The sequence below is a fragment of the Ptychodera flava genome, chromosome 19, assembly GCF_041260155.1.
Source record: "Ptychodera flava strain L36383 chromosome 19, AS_Pfla_20210202, whole genome shotgun sequence".
NCBI classification, from domain to species: domain Eukaryota; kingdom Metazoa; phylum Hemichordata; class Enteropneusta; family Ptychoderidae; genus Ptychodera; species Ptychodera flava.
The window spans coordinates 6037380-6059706 of NC_091946.1; the positions used below are offsets into that span (position 1 = coordinate 6037380).

At 35.8% G+C, this 22327-nt stretch overlaps 2 protein-coding genes and 1 pseudogene across 2 annotated transcripts; 1 reads left to right on the plus strand and 2 right to left on the minus strand.

The window, feature by feature from the left end:
- The window catches only part of LOC139118810 (heat shock cognate 71 kDa protein-like), a 113355-nt pseudogene extending 111467 nt beyond the window's left edge, over positions 1–1888 (plus strand).
- A 15159-nt stretch (positions 1889–17047) lies between these two features.
- LOC139118811 (uncharacterized) lies at positions 17048–19486 on the minus strand. The gene has a single exon (XM_070682288.1). The coding sequence runs from the start codon at positions 19484–19486 to the stop codon at positions 17048–17050; it is 2439 nt and encodes an 812-aa protein (XP_070538389.1).
- Positions 19487–19772: 286 nt separating this feature from the next.
- Positions 19773–20831, minus strand: LOC139118812 (golgin subfamily A member 6-like protein 22). Its single transcript, XM_070682289.1, has one exon. The coding sequence runs from the start codon at positions 20829–20831 to the stop codon at positions 19773–19775; it is 1059 nt and encodes a 352-aa protein (XP_070538390.1).
- Between the last annotated feature and the right edge of the window lie 1496 nt (positions 20832–22327).

The window sequence follows — 22327 nt, forward strand, 5'->3', positions numbered from 1 at the left end:
CTAAGCTTTGATTATGATCGTTTACACAGTAAAAATCACAGTCCTTAGCAATTTGTAGAGTTGTACAAGTCCAACATGTCAATAATATGTCACCTAAGTTACATAAACAATAGAATCAAATCAAACGGTTAGTTTGCTATTGCCATTGTTGGGCCTGTTGTGTACGTACAGTAGACGACTTTGCAGGAGACTTAGTTGGTTACGGGGGCCCAATCTCGGTATTCTCCTTCTTTTCTTGACTTGGCCATTAGTTTTTAAATCCTAATATGATCTCTGTATGGTGATGATGGCTGTCCTAAAAGGACCCCCTTGGGACAGGAGTGCAGGCCGACAATTCCCCCCTCTGTTTTGACATCCTAGATTGAATACTGATAGAGGTGAGGTTTCAACTGTTACATTGTATGTGCTCTTTCCTTGGTAATATTACCAATTTTTGAAAATTGGCAAAAATCAAAATGACTGAGTTTACTTGTCAACCGTTTCTCAAAGGAATGTTTCTTGATGCAGTAAAAGCAAATACATCCCTTTAGAGGGTAGAATTCAGAGAAAACCAGGACGAAATGGGGAGATACATGTATTTTGAGGTAAACAGATTTCAAGACTTACAGCTAGTGGGTCTTTAACCCTTTGAACCCGGCTCAGACATAATGTCTAATGACGTCATAGAGTACCAGGGGGTCAGGGTGCAAAGGGTTAAACATGCTACTTCATGTAACTTTGCATTATATATAACCTTCTAAATTAATACCATTATTGTGACAAAGGAAATAAATTGACAACATAAATCATTAAATCTAATGTCTCCTATGACTATAGAAAAAAGGTCAAAAATATCAATGGGCTCTATTCTGTCCTTGAGCCATTGTACATACATAATTTGAGCTTGAATAAGTGGCTTGTGGGATTGAATTAATAAATCTACCAACATTCAACTGATTACAGTTTCAAAAGAAATAGAAGATAGCAAAACTTCATTGTCTTATTATTAAACTTCATGCACAGCCACTTTGAGTTTCATCTGTCTCTGTCACATAGCATATAGCATGTTTTGGTTTGGCAAGGACAGGGAGACATTGAAGTTGTGTAGTGTAAATGACTCCAAAAGTATTCTGCCATTGTCTTTAAGGACGTCTGTCCCCAGAAAAAATTGAACGTATGGTGAAGGATGCTGAGAAATACAACTATGAAGACGAAGTTCAAATGGAGAGAATTTCAGCCAAATTAATCTGGAGGACTATTGTTACGACTTGAAAAACGCTGTTGAAGACGATGAGCTGGAGGAGGAGATCAGCGAAGTAGATAAGGCAAAGATAATTGAAAAATGTCAAGAAATCATCACTTTGCTAGACAGCAACCAGGTATGTGAATTTTTCACAGGTCAAGTGATACCCTAAGGCGCATAGTGGCATATAAGGGAGTACAGTTGACTTGCTGATTTAACAGGCTTAAAGTTACATATATATCAACAATCATGGATCATAATGTCACTTGACTCAACTTCGTCTCAGCAATAGGAAGCAACAAATCGTCAAGATTACACTGTGTCAGTAGAACCACACTTACAGCGATGGCGAGATGATCGAGCAAATTTGCTGTTATATTGATGTTTGGAAAAGACTTCTTTAGGGAAATGGAAGTATATTCAGGGCAAGCAAATAACATTCGCTCCTAATTCCCGCCCACAGACTGCAGGCAAGGATGAATTGAAGACAGGCTAAAAGAAATTAAAGGCATGTTCACAACCATGATCACTAAGCCATACCAGGCTACAGGTGGCGAGGGAATGCAAGGTGACATACCCGGGGATATACCTAGCGATTTCAGTGGCGACAACGCTAGTACAAATGGAGAAAGCAGTGCCGGCTCAACAGTTGAGGAAGATGACTAAAAAACTATTTCCTCTGATATCCGAGAGATGTCCATTTCCAGCTCACAGTAGTAGTAACTAGTTTAAAGCGAGGCTCATGTCAGGAGATTAACAAACTGTATAATTATAAATTCACAAAAAGGAATATAGTTATAGCAATTTCCTGAGACTCAAAAGTAGTCAAAAAGTTGAAAAATACCACATTGCTTTTTGGTTTTGATTTCACAAAAACACCCAAATGTGACATTGTCTCAAGCTTCAATGCCACGAAGCAGCTGCACACAGCAGTAAAAACTTACGTTTTGCTTTCAGTTATTCTTTCAGAGTGATACCCATACACGTGTACTTAAGAATATTCAGTGCCTGCAAGTTGTGAAAAATGTTTAGTTAATTTTGTTACAACATCGTTAGAGTGGTAATAATGACTTTGGTTGGGATTACAGGTAGCACAACAGTATACAGTGTATGTAAAACTGCGGCAAACAAGTAATGCTATTTCGTGTTCCCAACAATACAGACCCATATGTTTATGTCCATCCTCTTTCTTAAAGGATAAGTTGACCTGGAGTTTTTGTCACATTAGCAAAACTACTTTGACAACATTTCACAAAGTTTGCAACCATTGAATATAAGATCTCTCTTCTATAGTAATTATAAGAATATTAAACTCTATGAGTGCTGTGTTATTAAAACACGATTGGAAGTAATTTGGGATAATTGCATTAAGAAGTAATGTCGATTTAATCTGCAAATTAAACGTTATCAACTTTTCTTTTTTTAAGTCACACAGTTGTTTTATGAGTAATTTGTAATATAGCATCATTCAACCATGAGGCACCTAACACTTTTGAGAAATTTAAAATCCGATCGTGTTTAAAGCACTCAAGTGATAGCCTATCTGTAAGTTACGTGCATGGAATCGTGTATTACATTTATGCAGTGGATGAACAAGATCTAACTGCGGTGAACGAATATTCATGGCAAACCATCCATTATTGTGCTATAGATGTTACATTTTTTGAGAAACGTTATACAAAGATAGCTACTTCTTAATTACTTGACGATGAAGACAGATTGTCATCTCTTCAGTTCCTTCGAATATCCTGTGTTTACACATAGTTTAAATTCTTTCTGACGTGTGGCTCATCTCTGCCCAATCAAAGTCAAAGAAACTTCTTGCTTTCCCGCCAAAATCGGCTATGTCATAGCCTGTATTAGCCTCTTTACTTTAGTATATCGTCGCGTCAGTGGAAGAAGGTCGTACTGACTTTCACCAAATTTTACAGGAGAGGAATAAAACTGATTTTCAGCAAAAATACAAATATATCAAAATTTTAAAGTCAGCGGTACCCGAAAAATTTATTTTTGGGTTCTACTGATTAAGTTCTTGGTTTTGAAAGCCTTTTCAATAAATATTTTTTAGGCGAAAAATGTAGATGCGACCCAGGAAATGGACCAAACGGAGATCAAAACGATCGTAAGTGGCAGATACGACCTTATTGCATGGAAAACTCATGGTATGTTTTTGGTGTCAAAAGGTCGTAACTGCCGCTTCTTACCTAGTATCACATAACTTTGAAGTCACTAGTGTAGTTTACATTGATAACGGGTAGTACGATTTACGTGAATGGATGTCAAAGATAGAAAATGTTTGAATCTCGAGCGGAGAAGCTTTGTTTTCAGTTTTACTGACTTCCTTAGTATAGTGCCCTCAGGGTCAGAGGAACCCACACGCCACAAACCTTTTCGAATAGAATTGAAGGATATATATGCTAACCCTGGCTTCAATACCATTATAATCACTCAGAATAATGAAGATTTTTCCCCAAACCTTATTAATTTTCTCAAATACTCCTCGTGTTATTTAATATCTTGCATTTTACCCGGCTGCTTTACCTAGCGCCCTCAACGTCGGACAGCACAATTTGCTCAAAAATTCCAATGCGCTGGCTTGGGAGTAGAATGTAACAGGAAATTTTAAAAATGTCGATAAACAATTGAACACATGCCACACTGCAACCATCAAGCTTTGAAGAGTTAAACTCATTTATCAATTATTACTGAATAAATGGCCACAAATATGTCTAGTGTCATTTTAATTAAAAAATATACTCCAGTTTTGTTTAGTTCATAGAGTGAGAAGTTAACACAAGTATTATCTGATTGTGATAATAATCTATGTTTGTTTGTTTGTTTGGATCTCACATAAATAGTACATTCGGTTAATGTTTTCAGGTTTTTCACTTTTCTCAGTCTTTCAAAGAAAATTGTTTTAATTTTTTTTCAAAAACATGTTTTGATGTTCTGAACTCAGCTTTCTAAATTAAAGTTCCATTAGCTTTATATCTTCTGGCGATTTTTCCGTTAGTTCTGATTGAAATGATCACTTGCTCATGTTGAATAGCCTGTCAAATAACAGAGAATCACATTTATTCGGATACATTACGTGCCCTACAACTAAATAACATGTGATTTTACAACGAAAATTTCAATTTTTGTCCGGACACAAATACAAACTCTGTTGACACGCAGATTGCAACGTAGGCATTCTTCTGCACCTGCGCGAGCCATTTACAGCAATTTCAAAATAAATATTCATTACTTATGCCCGGTACTTACGTCGTAGTCCATTGTCCGAGCACGTTGCGTAGCCAGATGTCTGGCAATCCACGACGCAATGTTGTTTTGATCCCGCAATAAACGTGAACTTGTACATCTCGCGTGATCGCAGCGTCACCATATCTGCGTTCTCCAAGCATGCTGAGCATGCCAGACGTCAACAAACGAGCTCGGAAATGCAACACGCTTGAACGAAAATTAGCAGTTTTATGTGGCTATTACATCACTAATCATGTTTGTTTCTTCTTAAAATATGAGCCTCCAACATGGAATTTTCCGAGGTAAAAAATGGTCAAAAGTTACAAATAATGGTCCTTTAACATGTTACTTATCTGAACGAAAACTTCATAGAGAACTTGGACAGTTCTCACAATTTGAACTATAAAGCACAAGTTGGACATCAAGACATGTCAACTTGAAGGGAAACCTAAGTCAAGCGACTTTGACCGTTTATCTCTCCAAAATCACCATTGAGTAAAATGAAGCTCAAATTTGCAACATTATTGCACGCGCTGACAACTACGGCGCGACGAAAAGAGAAGTTTAAGTAGACGACATTTATTGAAATGAGCCCGGGATTCCCTTTGCGCGAAAGGGCTCATGGGAGAAGCGTGCGTGACGTCATCGGCGATACAGACGATTGTAGCTTGCAGCATGAGAACAGTAAGTGTGATTACCCACAAATTCCCCTTGATTTGTGTGCTCAGGCATTCTTGTCTTCAATTTTATCAGTTTCTGAACAAATTGAAACGTAGAATTTAATTTAAAGGATTATTGGTTAAAATAATGTTCCAAAATTATTGATCATGTTTAAAATTCAGGAGTAAATTGAATAAGAATTCAATGTTTGAAGGTGCTAAAAATTGTACACTTGTCAAAGTAAAGATATCAGCAACTAAGATGGTCTCATCATACCACCTGTCAGACGTGTAAATTTCCTTTGTTTTAAAACATTCAAAAAAATCAATACCCTTTCTTTTGCCAACACAGATGCATCTTATTCCCTAGTTTCCTTGATAATATTGCATATGGCTGTCAAAAATTTATGTTGACAAAATCACAAAATTGCTATCTCCTCTGTGGAAAAGGGGTTGATCTTCTCATTATTCACAGTGAGAAATTAGAGAATTATGATTACCAAAACTATGGTCCCAGGATTTTGAAATAAGGACCGAGCTGTTCTGTGTACAGAGGAAATTTGCTTCAGTTCAGTGAGTGATCTCCAAGTGTACGCATCATGGAGAATATTGGGTAGCCTTACTTACTGTGTGGAGGAGTACTGTATGTGTACAGTTCAGCGTGTTCGTAAGACGACTATGGAGAGTTCGGACAGAGATATTTCTGAAATCGAGTATTACTTTTCCCTGACTGAAATCAAACCATACTGATTTGAACCAAGATATGTAATAATGTGAAAGCAACTTCACACATCGATCATATCTTGGTTGTTTGCATTTTGTGTATGGTTCAGCGGAGGGAGTCACTGTGCTTGTATTTGTACAGACCCCGAACTGGATTGGAGACACTGAGTGACCCTGCGATCCTTCAACGCTACATTTGGAAAACATTTTCTTCATCAGCAGCTTAAAATTAATTTTTGGTTCGTGAATGATGTTGAAGGATTTACTGATTGCATGTGTTACCATGCAAGTCGAGCTTGGCCAGATCTTTAAGGTTGCAACATCTCCGATATGTATCAGAAAATATTTATTCCCGATTTGACAAATCCATTATAGTGTCTATTTTTCGAAGCTGGTGAAGAACTTAGGGAGTCGGGCTTACTCAGATCTACAAAGTGATGAAATTGCCGATATAATGGATATTTGCCCGCTACTTAAAAAAATAGAATCGTCCTAAAGCTTGTTGTAAGGAATGTATTTCATACAAGACCAGCCCAAACTCCCGATGATTTCGATATGTCCTCTGTTCAAGTCCCGATCGCCAAGTATAAATGTTCACATGTAAAGAATGTAATTTGTGCAAGTGCCTCCCTAATTCCGATGATATCCGATCGGCCCTCTCGACGAAGTCCCATGTGGACATTTAATGAAAAAAATGCTTTACATGTAAAAATTGTTTTTCGTGCATTAATAAATCTTATAATGTTAAACATACAGTATTCTTGACTACCGGCCAGGGATGCTATTTTGAACTAAGAGTCGGACAGAGGTAGTCGGGTTGTCAGATCTGTTAGGGACTGGACACAAATTACAGGGGGGGGTGGGCGGTGTTTTTTGGGGGTGGGTCGCCATTTTTCGCGCAAGCATTTTTGAAGGGTCATAAAATTTTGTGCAAGCCTATGGGGGAGGGTCACCTTTTTTCATGCATCAAAGCTGAAATTACATGTGCACGTTATGGAATACTGAAAAAAGAAAAAATACCTCCTGGCACTCATTTTCTGCCATTACCATTTTCGGCGCGCCCTTCGGGCGCAAATTTCAGCTATAATAAACAATGTATTGATGATCCAAGCATCCACATTGATTTAAGTTGTCATGATTTCTACTTATTAAACACTATTGTGCATAACTGTCCCCTATAATGACTCTTTCAATAACAATTTGGGAGATTACTTATTTGACATCATTCTCCCATTGACAATACATTGGGTATAGGTCGGTGTCAAACGTTCATGTCGCTGTATGTACATTTTTTAAATTTTTGAGGACATTGACAGAATACAAACTGTTCAGAATAGTGCATAGTGTCATCAATAACAACTGGAAGCTTCAGGTCGAACAACTTTGAATAACAATTTAGGATCAGATAACCTATGAGTTATTTGTAGTTTCCTCATAGCCTACAATGTATAGTGAATCAATATTTTGGTGAAATTCCAAAATCAAATTTCTTGCACAACCATGGACTTGAAACCACTCTAGTCTAATCGTGAATATTAATACTAATAATTAGGAGTACATAAATGCACAGGTTTACCAAGTTTTGTATTGGAAAAAAATTATTCATAGTTTCATCATAGACTGCCATGTATAGTGAATGGACATTTCAGTGAAATTCCAAAATCAAATTTCTTGCACACCCATTGACTTGAAACTACTCTAGTCTAATCATGAACATTAATACCAATAATCAAGTGTACATAAATGCACAGATTTTCCTATTTTTGTATTGGAAAAACATTATTCATAGTTTCATCATAGACTGCCATGTATAGTGAATGGACATTTCAGTGAAATTCCAAAATCAAATTTCTTGCACACCCATTGACTTGAAACTACTCTAGTCTAATCATGAACATTAATACCAATAATCAAGTGTACATAAATGCACATATTTTCCAATTTTTGTATTGGAAAAAAATTATTCATAGTTTCATCATAGACTGCCATGTGTAGTAAATCGACATTTAAGTGATATGCCAAAATCAAATTTCTTGCACAACCATTGACTTGAAACCACTCTAGTCTAATCATGAACATTAGTACCAATAATTGAGTGTACATAAATGCACAGATTTACCTATTTTTGTATTGGAAAAAAATTGTTCATAGGGTTTCACCATAGACTGCCATGTATAGTGAATGGACATTTCAGTGAAATTCCAAAATCAAATTTCTTGCACACCCATTGACTTGAAACCACTCTAGTCTAATCATGAACATTAATACCAATAATCAAGTGTACATAAATGCACATATTTTCCAATTTTTGTATTGGAAAAAAATTATTCATAGTTTCATCATAGACTGCCATGTGTAGTAAATCGACATTTAAGTGATATGCCAAAATCAAATTTCTTGCACAACCATTGACTTGAAACCACTCTAGTCTAATCATGAACATTAGTACCAATAATTGAGTGTACATAAATGCACAGATTTACCTATTTTTGTATTGGAAAAAAATTGTTCATAGGGTTTCACCATAGACTGCCATGTATAGTGAATCAACATCTCGGTGAAATTCCAAAATCAAATTTCTTGCACACACATGGACTTGTAACCACTCTAGTCTAATCAAGAACATAAATATCAATAATCAAGCATACATAAATACACAGATTTGCCAAGTTTTGTATTTAAAAAAAATTATTCATAGTTTCTTCATAGACTACAATGTATGATGGATCCACATTTCATGAGAAATTCCATAAACAAAGTTATTGTACACAGATGCACGTGTTACCACCCTCTTCTAATCAAGCACAATTATGTCAATTATTCAGGGTCATATATACACAAATAGTGCATATTTTTAATTCTGAAAATTTTTTTTTACAGTTTTGTCATGGACTCCATGTTATAGTGGGATCAACATTTTATGCGAAATTCCAAAAACAAAGTTATTGTACACAGATGCACATTTTACCACCCTCTTCTAATCAAGCACAATTATGTCAATTATTCAGGGTCCATATATGCACAAATAGTGCAAATTTTTAATTCTGAAAATTTTTTGACAGTTTTGTCATAGACTCCCATGTATAGTTTTGTCATAGACTACCATGTATAGTGGATCAACATTTTGACAGAAATTCCAAAATCAAATATCTTGTTCACATGTGCACTTGTAAACAACCCAAGCTAATCAAGTATATCTATATCAGTTATTAAACATCTGTATATGAACAGATATAGCTAGTTTTATACTGGAAAATACACGTTCGTAGTTTTCTTATAGGTGACTACATGTATAGTGAATCAACATTATCGATAAAATCTAAAAATTACATTTTTTGTACAGGCTTGCACTTTTTCCTGCCACTTCAAGCAAAGTACATTTACATGAATAACACACATATGATTTGATATTTTTTGGACAACGCGTTATATCGGCCACATTTTGCCTTCCTTTCGGGAGGGCGACTTAAAAAGTATAGCAAGTCAGAAGGGGGTCTTTAACACATTGCGGTTTTTTTGGGGGGGTATTGAGTACTAGGGGAGGGTCACTTATTTTCATGCACGGATAAGGGGGAGGGTCACTAATTTTGTGCATGAACTTTTGAAGGGTCACTATTTTTTACGCAGCGGTTTTTCAAAAAACACGGCCCACCCCCCCCCCTGTAATTTATGTCCAGTCCCTTAGGTGGTGAAATTTGCGATATACATCGGATGTTGACCCACAATTCGTCAAAGTATCGTCTAGTATCAGAGTTAAAGTCGCCAATATTTATCGGATAAATATCCGTGATTTCGCAGACCTGGCGTGCCGACACCACACAGTGCAAGTAAATCTAAGATCGTCTGGTATCGATAACAGCCTAGGAGTCCCGGCGCAATTGATATTTATCGGGTAAATATAATATCTGCGCTTTCTCAGATCCGGCGTACCGAGACACAGTAGTCAAGAAGTCATTTTAGTATATTGTAATATCAATATTACCAGGTGTAGTCCCGAAATTGCCTATATTTATTGGTTATATATCGGAGATTTGGCAGACCCGGGATGTCAAGATAAGAGACGTTTTGTGTAGTTTCGTCTCCGGATTTTAGAGTCCCGAAATCGCCAATATTAATATTTATCTGGTTAGAACCGGCGATAGTATGCTGACTCAGAATGTCAAGATACGAACCGCATTGTGTGATATCGTCTTATATCGGTATCAGAGTCCAGAAATCCCTTATAAAACAATCATCCTGAAAGAATTAGAACATAACCTTGTATCTTTACAGATTTTAAAACTCGCCCGACTTTCTTTAGCCACTGACTGTCTTTGAAAAAGCTGTTCTGTTGGAAGACGGTAAAAGCTGACTCCATTTGTTCTTTCTTGAGTGATTTTTGCACTCAACTGAACAACAGTTAATTATTTTTATGCTACTGAGCATTAAAGAGTCGTAACGTGCAGAACTGCAGTCATAGACTGCAATGGTTTGGTAGGCTGTCACAGATGTTCGTGTATCGCCGATGACATCACGCACGCTCCTCCTATGAGCCCTTTCGCGCCCCATAAGATTCCGAGCTCATTTCCATAAATGTCGTCTACTTCAAAGTCTCTTTTCGTCGCCCTGTAGTCGTCGGCGCGTGCAAATATGTTGCAAATTGGAGCTGCATTTTATTCAAGGGTGATTTTGGAAGGGATAAAACGGTCAAAGTCGCTACAGTCCGTGGGCTTTAGAGGCCCACCGTGCACCCCCCCCCCCCGCAAACATCCCTACTACATGGGTATTTTTTTTTTTTTTAGGACCTGCTGAACAAGAAAAAAGATGTTAACATTGGATATTTTGAGATGCACTACCTATCTGGGCTGGTTTTTGATTTGCATGTACCGCAAAATGGGTAGGGGTAGGGGGTACTATATCCTCCCCTACATTAAGTAAACTAGCATGAAATAGCACAGACCATACATTTTTGGAAAGCTCACATTCTGCTCTTTATGAGAAACACAACACCAAATTTTAGCAAAATTAATTTGTGTACATAGAATAGGACGACTTTAAATGATTTTTTTTGAAAATTTTGAAATGTTTTACGCAAAATACCATGTAACAATTGTGATTTACTTTTTATTAAGCAAAATTTTGACAGCTTTTCGTGTTTGAATTATTTATTTCCACATATTGAACAAGAAAAAAGTATTAACATTAGATATTTAACAATACACTACTTCTCTGGAGTCAATTTTGAATTGCGTGTATCTGTATGGGGTGGGCAAAAGCTAGGGGTAGGGGTACAACATTCTTTCCTTGATGAAGTAAACTGGCTTGAAATGCCATATACCTTATAGTTTTAGAAAGATGAGATACCGGTCTTTCTAAAATGCATAAGGTTTTTGTAAAACAAATATGACGTCCTAGAATTTGATAACTTTAAATCGATTTTTTCTGGTAATTCAGTATTTTTAACCAGAAGAAAATACGATAACTATTGTTTCCTCCTTATGAAGCAAATCAAACAGATTTATGGATGTTATTTACTAATTGCAATGTGCTGAAGAAGAAAATAAATGTCAAAATTGGGTATTTACCATGCATTATATTCTCTGGTCACTAAAATAGCAAGTTTTGCTACATTGGTATATCATGAATGGGCATTTTATTGTTATGTAATGAACTAATGCACAGCCTTAAAAAGAAGACTTTAAAACGTGCACACATAGTCATATTGCCATTTTGTCCTTCAAATAAATATATTATTGACGACTGTCTATTTTTGTAATTTACTTTTTAAATATTTTTCGATAAAATAATTTTGATAAGACGTATTTTGAAAATTGTCTATTCCTCCTTGTCTTACCTTACAGCAAGCATTACTAACAATCTATTAGGCCGAGGCTAGAGGGGGCGTCTACGTGCACCTCCCCCACCCCACAGGATAACAAACCTGTAATTTTCAGAAGTCTTGGGATCCCTAGAATAAGAATTAGGATTTTAACAGACAAAATATAGGGACTCAATAGCTGTGACGGTCATGTTTTGAAGGGTACCACAAGATCACGATTTTGTGACCCACATGGATTTTTGTCAAACCTGTCTTCTTGTACATGTACGTGATCTGCTGAGCCAACTGTTTAACATGACCTGGGTTATTGGGTAACATTAGAAATGTGATTAATTTTTCTTGAAAATGGTATATAGCAATATGCAATATCTTCTATAGTTTTCATGAAATAGGGCCATAATTTACCCCGTACCCCAAAGTTTTATGTATCAAATTACTGTCAAAACTAATCTAACTTCCACCAATTATTTACCTATACATAATACAAAAGGCAATGCTGTGTATTAACTTTGTGTTATTTGCTACAGGTAAATGCTAGCAACTTATTTAAACTTTTAACAGAAAAATATTGGGATCCTGTAGCTGAAACTGTCATATTTTGAATGGTACTGCAAATCACAGTATTGCCAACTCGCATACATTTTTGTTAGACCTGTCTTCTTGTAAGTCGTCTACTGAGCTTACTGTTTAATATAACGTATCAAGTTGGAGATAATTAAAAAGGTAATTTACTCTTCTTTACCAGATATGAACTGAAAATGCTCACGTGTTTCATTATAAATTGCAGTTATGTGTAAACTTGAACCTTTGCCACATGTTTGCAACTTCATTGAAAGTATTATGATCAACATAATGAACAATAATCACCGTCGATTAGGTCATGAAGTATACAAATATGTAATTAGCTGGAATAGAAATATTAAAGTTCTTTTACTGCTGTCATTGTATCACCACTTTATATAGCAAGTGTAATACCTATGGCCAAGTCCTTCAAACCATAGATGCCGAGCTGTGAAAGCTCATTAGACATGCAAATTATAAATTAGCTGACATGAAAATGTGAAATGACTTTTGATATTGTTTTAACCTGGTATAATCATCAATGTACATAGCATATTTTGCCAACTTTGATCAAGTAAATCCCAGTATAGATCCAAAATAAGCAAAGTTCATTACATATGTAAATTAGGAATTGGCTTAGGTAAAAATGCTCAATTATTTTCAATAATGTTGTATCATGGTATCTGCAATATATGTAGCAAGTTTTGTCAACTTTGGTCAAGTTGATTCAGATATTTATCCCTAATTAGGAAAGTTCATTAAATATGCAAATTAGGAATTGGCTGAAGAGAAAATGCTTAATGACTTTCAATAATATTGTATTATAGTGTCTTTAATGTACATAGCAAGTTTCATCAATTTTGATCAAGTCAATTCAGATAAATATCCCTAATTATGAAAATTTATTTAATATGCAAATTGGGAATTGGCTGAAGTAAAAATGTCTTTTGATTTTCAATAATGTTATATCACAGTATCTTTGATGTATATAGCAAGTTTCAACAACTGCAATCAAGTTAATTCAGATATGTATCCCTAATTGGGAAAGTTTATTAAATATGCAAATTCGGAATTGGCTGAAGTAAAACTGTTCAATGACTTTCAATAATGTTACATCATAGTATCTTTAATATACATACCAAGTTTGGTCGATTTTGATCGAGTAAAATCAGAAATATATCCCTAATTAGGAAAGCTCATAAAATATGCAAATTAGCAACTATCTTTCATGTCACCCCTTAATGGTCCCCACTGCTGATATATTTTGGTGTGATCAACATTTGTAGCAAATCTCATCAAATTGTGTGTAGTCGTTTTTAATGTATATCCATTTTTTCTAAAATCACTAATTATGCAAAGGAGCAAAAAGTATGCAAGCAACACCCACCAAAAACTAATCAGTTCTTGCCATTTGCTAACTGAATCTATGTACCAGATTTGATTCTGATCTGATCAGCCGTTTTAGAGATATCGGACCAACAGACAGACAGACAGACAGACAGACAGACAGACATCGCTGCGATGACCGGGTTTCGACACAAGTGGCAGCATTAGAGCAAAAGAAAAATTAGATCTGCAACTACCTAATGAATAATTGGCACATTTGTTAAAATGGTACTAAAAGTCATCCTTTCAACCTGGTAGTTTTGCATAAAACTTCTATCAAATACTTATGCCAGTGTACCAAATATCAGACCTCTAGCTCTATTGGCTGGCTCAGAATTAGATATGCACATAATTAATGAGGTACAGGATGTGATGTCATAAGGTCTTCCATCATACCATACATGAAGGCTGTAGCACTTGTGGTTACTGAGTTATGGACAAATATGTATATTGGAGGTCAAAGGTCACCGAGGTCACGTGACATTTTGTCAAAAAAATTGTATTGCTAAGTTATCCCTATATACCAACCAGACATGAACTGAAAATGCTCACGTGTTTTCATAGATATTGCAGTTGTCTGTAAATTTAAACTTTTGCCAATAGTTTTAAAGTCTTTGAAGCAGTTATATGATCAAGATCATGGTCATAATTACGACAGACCAACGACAAAGGCCTTTTTATTTACGAATCTCTTTGGCTTCTGGCACTGTATCTGGCATAGCAAGGGCAATTGATTGGTACTGTGCTTTGTACTGTATAGGCCAAAGTGATATCACCATATAAACGCCATGTACACATTCTTTCAGAAAACCATTTATATTTTTAAAGAACTCGCGCAGTCCTCAGGCAGCTACGGGCATGCGTCACGGGCAGTAATTAGTATGACCGCACTTTTTGATTTTATTCTATTTTACAATGCAATCCATATTGGTTTGTGATCACTATAGTATGACTCAAGTACACCGCTTTGCATGCAATGGATGTTAGTGTAAATGTGATCAAGGCATGATCCATAGTCTGTTGTTGACTGCTCAATAACTTGTGTGTAGTTGAAGTGCTTTGTCATAAGTTCAGTTAGTTGTCTTGTAGACTCTGTTTGCTTTTGTAAGTCAACATTGAAATCACCAATGATAACGGTTGGTAGATTGTACTCAAGTGTATGGATGAGCTGAAGGAGAGCATGTTGTAAGTTTGATGTAGGTGATGATGGTGGATTGTAAACACCAACAACTTGAACTAAACCAAATGTTGTTTTGTGTATTGCAATTAAGAAATCTGTATTAAAACAATGCAGTGTTTGTGGAGTAGCTTCAAGAGTGTTTTCTTTGCTGTACATAACCATACCATGATATGGCCTGGTGTTGTGTTGAGGGTTTTTATCATCGTGTCTGAAAAGTTTGAAGTCTGCTATTTTGAAATCATCATTGTGATCGCTGGTTTGTAGTCTTGATTCACTGCAAATTAGTACATCAGCTGAAGTTAAGCTGAAATCACTAGCAACATCTCGAAAATGGCAATGAAGAGATCTCACATTTTGATAAGTAACAATGAATCTGTTCGATATAATATATGGTAATGTGAAACAGAGTTGTAACATGGAATGGGTTCTCATGCGTTGCATCTCTTGCGTAACATCAGTGCTAACTGATATTTGATTTTCTTGTAATGAAGTTATGTTGAGACCACTAAGTTTAGTCACTCTGCTTAAAGCAACATAGTGTACATGACACTGATTTCTCTTGCTTGCTGTACTGAAGTCCACAACCACATTGTTAAGTGTATCACCTTGACAACGATGTATTGTTTTGGCACTAGCTGGTCTGAGTGGAAATTGTTTTCTAACAACTTCTGCATTTTTGTGTCTTCCCACTCTAAATTGCCGTGATATCTGTAAAACTGGCGTCCATCTGTGAGATACTCTGTCGTGTATTAAGTGTCGTTTTTCTCTTCGCAGGTTTTTGCCAACACAATCGTCATCAAATAAAATCCATAGAATAGTAACATGATCCAAATCAGGTCCATCGATATATTTGATTACTCCTGGAGTACCATTTATCAATCCATCATTTACAGACAGATTAATGCAAAGCTCAATACGCTGATTTGTTCCAATTGATAATTTAGAAACTAATCCCATTGTTTTTTGAGCAGGAAGCATGACAACAATACCTAATGTTTTGTGTTTTATGGTCTCAGAGACATCGCCAATTACAGTATCAGTAGCAGGTATACATGTTTTTGTTCCTGCAAGTCTGTCATATGCTATTGCATTGTGGTCATCAACACGTCTGTTCTCGCAATAAAGATGTACTGTTGACTGATCAATAGATGAAGTTTCTTTATCAACACTGACTATTCGAGTTTGCAGAACTTTTATGTCATCAGATGTATGCTTTCCCTGACGTATACGGTTGAGTAATTTAGCAAAATTCTGGTCATCTTTTTGCCTCATAATATCTGTTAATTCAAACATCTTGAACAGGTTTTTCCAGATGTTGACAGCCAATGGCCCATAATCATGTTGAAGGTCGTTAAATATCCAACCATCAAAGACAGGTTTTAATTGATATAAGTCGCCAAAACCAACGACGCTGACACCACCAAAGATTTTATTGTTGGCCAGTATCTGTTGTAGTCTGAGATTGATATAATTTAACATACCATTACCAACCATGGAGATTTCATCTATGAATATGACTTTTAAGTTCCTGTATTTTGCTTGCAGAGTATTAAGTCTTTCTGATGTCAGTGGTCTATAATGAAAACCTTGGGATGCAGGAATTTGAAAAGCCGAATGAATTGTAGTACCCTTAATGTTGTAAGCAGCTTTTCCAGTAGGTGCAACTAGTAATAAGTGTATGTTGTCAGGATTTTCACCAGGAAGACTTGAAAGATATTTTAAAAGTACTTGATACAATGATTTGAGAACAAGAGATTTCCCTACACCAGCGCCACCTGTTACAAAAATATGCAATGGCTCTGTCCTTGTTTTCATCCAATGTACTATGTGATAGAATATTTCTTTTTGTTTCTTGTTGAGTTTCTGTAAAAGTGGATATAATTCATTATCAGCCATTCGTGGTTGTTGAAGTTCTTCAATAATTGGATTATTAGTACTGATGCCAATGTCCTGTCCGATGTCATATTGACAATGACTTTCATCACGTGGTGCAAACATACTAAATGTGTCATTTGGCCTTGAGCCTTCTAAAATGTCTTGTTGTTCCTGATGTTGTGTATTTGGAGCAACATTATCAAACATATCAATGGCTGTGTTCTGTACTGCTTCAATAGCTTGATCTAATTCCTGAGCATTTTTATTGTACTCCTTTTCTTTTGAATCTACTTCAAATTTCACTTGCATGTAACGATCATAGTATGTTTTGCACCCTGCAAGGAGTTCATTTTCATTTCGCCAAGGATAAAACAACATTATTAACTCTCTGTAATGATTTTCTTTGTCTTTTTCCCTATGGAAACGAACATATCTGATAACTTTACTTTTGGTGCGTTTTTTATACACAAGGCCACGTATCTGATATGTTGTTTTATTTTCATCATCATCATCCTCTTATCACTTTTGTACAAGTCATCATTATCTTGATAATGATCTTGCCGGTTATCTTTTAACTTTTGAAAGCTGTACCATGCTGCCAAGTCTGCCAAGCACAATTTCTCAAGAGCTTTTGGGCGCCTCTCATATTTTTTCAAGATGCTATCACTTTCTATGTCAGTAGCATTTGGACGCATGTTTTGTATGTCATCAAGAGGTTTCAATAGGATAACTCTATCATCACGGGGTGATGTGTTAATAAATATGAAGCCGCGTGAAGCTCTTCTTAGTCTCATTTGCATAACAAGGTAAACAGCCTCTTGAGCACTAACTTCAACATGATTAAGGAATTTGTTTCCTATATGCCTGACACTTTCTCTGATATCGTGACACCCTTCCCTTGCTTCTTCCACAGCTCTACTGAGCAAATTACTCATTCCACGTTGAGCTTTGCTAATGTAAGATGCGATGTACATGGCACATGCATATGGATCTAGTATGAATTGAATGTCCATGTTTGCTCTCCAAGCTTTGAGTAGGATTTTATTATAGCTGTTAATTCTTATTTCATTTGGTGACCTCTTGAGGAATATTTTGTCTGATGTAAGAGATGATTGTATTGCATTAATATACGTTTGTTCATCAAGTTGTAGTTTATTTAAGAATTCAGAAAAAGAGAGAGTTTCTCCAAATTGTAAATCAGTAACAACAGTCTTGATATTTTCATAGTGCTTTTGAAGGATCTGTTCTGTGCTTTCATCAGTATCCATTGGCAGTGGCTGCAATATCATTGTTCTTGGCATAGGTGGTACAGGAAATCCAAATCTGCAAACACATTGGCCTTTTCTCTTACAGGTTTTAGCATGTCTGTGCATCTGATAATTTATCAATTCAGCGAAGGATTCATTACTGGTATCATTTGAACATGTAATATACTGATCTATGAACTTTGTGATCTCATCATCACTATTTTCATCATATTGTGGTGCATCTTTAATCCATACAAGCATGTGTATATGTGGTGATCCTCTCTGTTGGAATTCCACTCTGTAAAAGTAATCCTGTATTTCACCAATTGGATGATGTGAGCTCATTAGGAAATCATGCATAAATCGTTGAAATGAATAGTCAAAGTGCCGAGCACAAGTAACAGGGTCAGATTTTATCAATTCAGATTTTGTATTCCAAGACATGTTCAATACATCATCATCTGTGTATTCCTTGTTGTGAACTGTCCTTCCAAGAATTTTCAATAGATGTATCCATTTAGACTCTGCTGATGAAAATGACATGAAAAATGTTGGAATACCAAGTTGGCGTATCATGGCAAATATATCTTTCTTTGCACTGTCCCAGTATGGTGGTGAACCTCTAAGTGTCTTCAACACTCTGAATCCTTCATCAAGTCGAACAATTTTATCAACATTTTGTGGTGATTGAAGTTCACCAGCTGTTAATTTACGGCCCTTCAGATTACATTTTCGCAAACATAATGTTGCCTTGTCTTTAATCTGCTTGATTTGTAATTTTTTCAGTTTAAAGAAAATGTTAGGCATCGACTTTGCAACCCTCCTATCTTTGTGTCGAAGTTCCCATTTACACAACGTACTATATAATACAGGGACTATGCGTTTCTTTTCTCTGGGCTGTCCACAATATATTGTTGGAAATGACAGTTCCTCAGAATATTTGTCTTGAAATATGCCTAGTGGTTTATTGCCTTCGCCTGGTGCATAACAAACAGCGCCATCAGAGTCTGTGTGCTGATCATATAAAGGTGATAGCATTGTATCCAATGTGCCAGCAGGATGATCTTCCAATTTTATTTCTTCAGTCCAATTATCATTATCATCGTCATTACTGTCATCTTGTTTACATGTTTGTTTGTCAGACATCTGAGAATAATCGTGATCATCATTTTCCTCACAAAATTCCTGCCAATTGTGGTTTTCATCTTTTCTGCAAACAACCCAATCTGTAGATATTGTAATATGTTCTGCTTTATATAAGGGGCTATTTTTAACTAACCAATTAGCTGCTTGTAAGACTTTCAGTGGTCTGACATTCTCTACTTGATAGGCATGAGTATAGCTAATCTTTCTTTTAAATTTGACAGGTATTGTCTGTGATTCATTCAAGGTTCTAGGTAATGTAGAGACAGTAGTTGATACATCAGCTATAACATTGACTATGTTACCTCTGAGACTTACTTGTCTACCTCTTGGTAATTCTCTTATTTGCATGAATGGAATGCGTAAGGCAACAAGTCTTTCTTCTAGTGGATGTAACTGTAACTCAGGGGGAATTAATGGAAATGACATGTTATTGGCCACAGAACAAGGAGGCAACTTTGACTCTTTTAAATATGAATAGCAAGTTTACATAATGGTGCCATATCATTATCTGTAGCCTGAGATGATGCAAAGGTGTTTAACTTTTCTTTAACATTATTGTAGTTCAAAACACTTTCTCTGTACCACAGTTGTTGGCAGCACACACATACAAAATTTGGGCCATTCTGAACTGCATCGTGAAAAATGTGTATAAGCTCTTCAATAGATTTGGCAGCACTACATCTTCTGTTGTTTAGTTTGTTTAATCTATCTCTCATTTGCTCTCTCTCTCTCTATATGATTTATCAGTTCTTTTAATACTTTTAATATTGGCATCTCTGATCTTTTCGCTTTCCCTGAAGAGCTGGTCAGTTCTCTTCGTCTTTTTAGCATTTGCATTTCTTTCCCTTTCATTTTGTCTGTACTCATCATCACACCGTCTTAATTTCTTTGATGCCCTGTTTCTCTTTTGTTCTGTTTGTCTAAATAGTTCATCAGATCGTTTCTTTTTCTTATCATTCAAATCCCTTAGCCTTTCAGTTTGTCTGTACTCATCATCACACCGTCTTAATTTCTTCAATTCCCTATTTTTGTTGTTTTCAGTTTGTTTATATACATCATCACTTCTCTTTGTTTTCTTAGCAATTACATTCCTTTGTCTTTCAGTTTGTCTGTACTCATCATCAGACCGTCTTAATTTCTTCAATTCCCTATTTCTGTTGTTTTCAGTTTGTTTATATACATCATCACTTCTCTTTGTTTTCTTAGCAGTTACATTCCTTTGTCTTTCAGTTTGTCTGTACTCATCATCACACCGTCTTAATTTCATTGATTCCCTATTTCTGTTGTTTTCAGTTTGTTTATATACATCATCACTTCTCTTTGTTTTCTTAGCAATTACATTCCTTTGTCTTTCAGTTTGTCTGTACTCATCATCACACCGTCTTAATTTCTTCCATTCCCTATTTCTGTTGTTTTCAGTTTGTTTATATACATCATCACTTCTCTTTGTTTTCTTAGCAATTACATTCCTTTGTTTTTCAGTTTGTCTGTACTCATCATCACACCGTCTTAATTTCATTGATTCCCTATTTCTGTTGTTTTCAGTTTGTTTATACTCATCATCAGCTCTCATAGTTTTCTTAGCATTCATATCTCTTTGCCTTTCAGTTTGCCTGTATGGCGGATCAGCTCGTTTATTTTGCTTGGCTGTTAAATCTCTTTGCTTTTCGCTTTGCCGAAACTCTTTTTGTTGTCTCTTTTCTCTCTTGGCAATCATGTCTCTCTGTTTCTCTATTTCTCTATAATTTACACAATGTTCATTTTGCGCCATAGAAGATTTTTCTGTTTGTGCTGATCCACAACTGTTTACACTTATTGCTTGTGACAAATTTTGCTCTGTGCTTTGCAGAAAGTCATAGTGACCACTATCAATTTCTCCTTCAACACGGATTGCATGATACAAAAGATGTATAGTTACAGAAGAATTACCAACAGTTTGTAATGGTTCACTTAGGGGCAACATCAAAAGTTCAATATAATAAATCTAACTTAATTGCTTAAGTTTGGCCTCAGACCCCCCCCCCCCACCCCCCCTTCTAACTTAACTGACCTAAAATTGAAAAACATTGCGGACTCATACCCTGTACTAATTCTTTCAAACGACGTACCGATGTACCATTAATTAAATAAAATTGAAAAACCATTATAAAGTAACAAAAATACAGGTGACTGGATTGGTTTTAGCGTACAAAAATCAGCCTCGAAATCGTAAAATGTGCCATAAAGATGTTAAATCGTTTTTGACTGCACAGAAATTAATTTTGCCAAAAACCCCCCACCCCCAAACTTAAGCAATTAAGTTTGTTTTCAAACATCGATCTTTTGACGTCGCCCCTTAAAGTGTCAAGATGAACTGCAATATTAATGTTATATGCAAGCGCTGCAGCATTTATTTCAATGTCCCCTCCATAAGTTGCATTACCTGGTTCAGATCTGGACATATACTGCCTGTAGTCATCTTGAGTGACAATATGCCAGCCTTCATATTCACCTTTAATTTGAACCTCATATCTGTCCCAGTGTTCAATTACATAATCAACAGTACCTACTCTTATTGCATGATGATGATCTTGTGTCCCATAGAGTCCTAGACTTATAGCACGGAACAAGCAATTACCATCACCTTCGACATTAACCTTTGTGTAACATCTGTGAGGAGTTTGCAACTGTCTTTTTCGTTGCATGTACAATTTACTTCTTTCATTTTTTGCATGTATGCTCAGTTTTTTTACTCTCATTGTAGTTGTATAGTAACGTTGTGTTATGGGTGTGCTTAATATTATAATAAAATTCTTGCAGTCAATTCAAACACTTGTATAGGTAGAAAGAAATTAATAATTTGAGTGATGTTACTTATTGCTTCCTTGATTTCTTCTGATGCTATGAAAAGTGAAACCTTAAAAGTTGAAGTATTGATGTAAGAATGTGTTTGTTGAGATTGTAGACTATGTATGAATTATTGCTTGTCAATATTGTGCAGTTCAAACGTTTAACCCTTTCACTACCAAATTTAGGTCCAACTGTATTGGGGAAGCTGGACCTAGACAGAAAAAGGCAGTTATAAGGGTTGTCAGTTATAAGTAGACAATGATAGAGTGTGGTATGACTGTTCTTGTTTATTATGAAGTAAATGAAATTATAGAGAAATGTCAGTCTTCCTAATATATTCAGTAGCTGAAGTAATTCTATTTGATTGCAAATAATCTGCCTGTAAACAATACTCTTGTTTCCTATCAGGAAGTAAATGATAGAGCACTAACTTGTGTG

Excerpts from the sequence above, each read along its gene's own strand:
- LOC139118811 (XM_070682288.1), bottom strand. The coding sequence starts at position 19,486 with ATGTCATTTCCATTAATTCCCCCTGAGTTACAGTTACATCCACTAGAA.
- LOC139118812 (XM_070682289.1), bottom strand. The coding sequence starts at position 20,831 with ATGGCGCAAAATGAACATTGTGTAAATTATAGAGAAATAGAGAAACAG.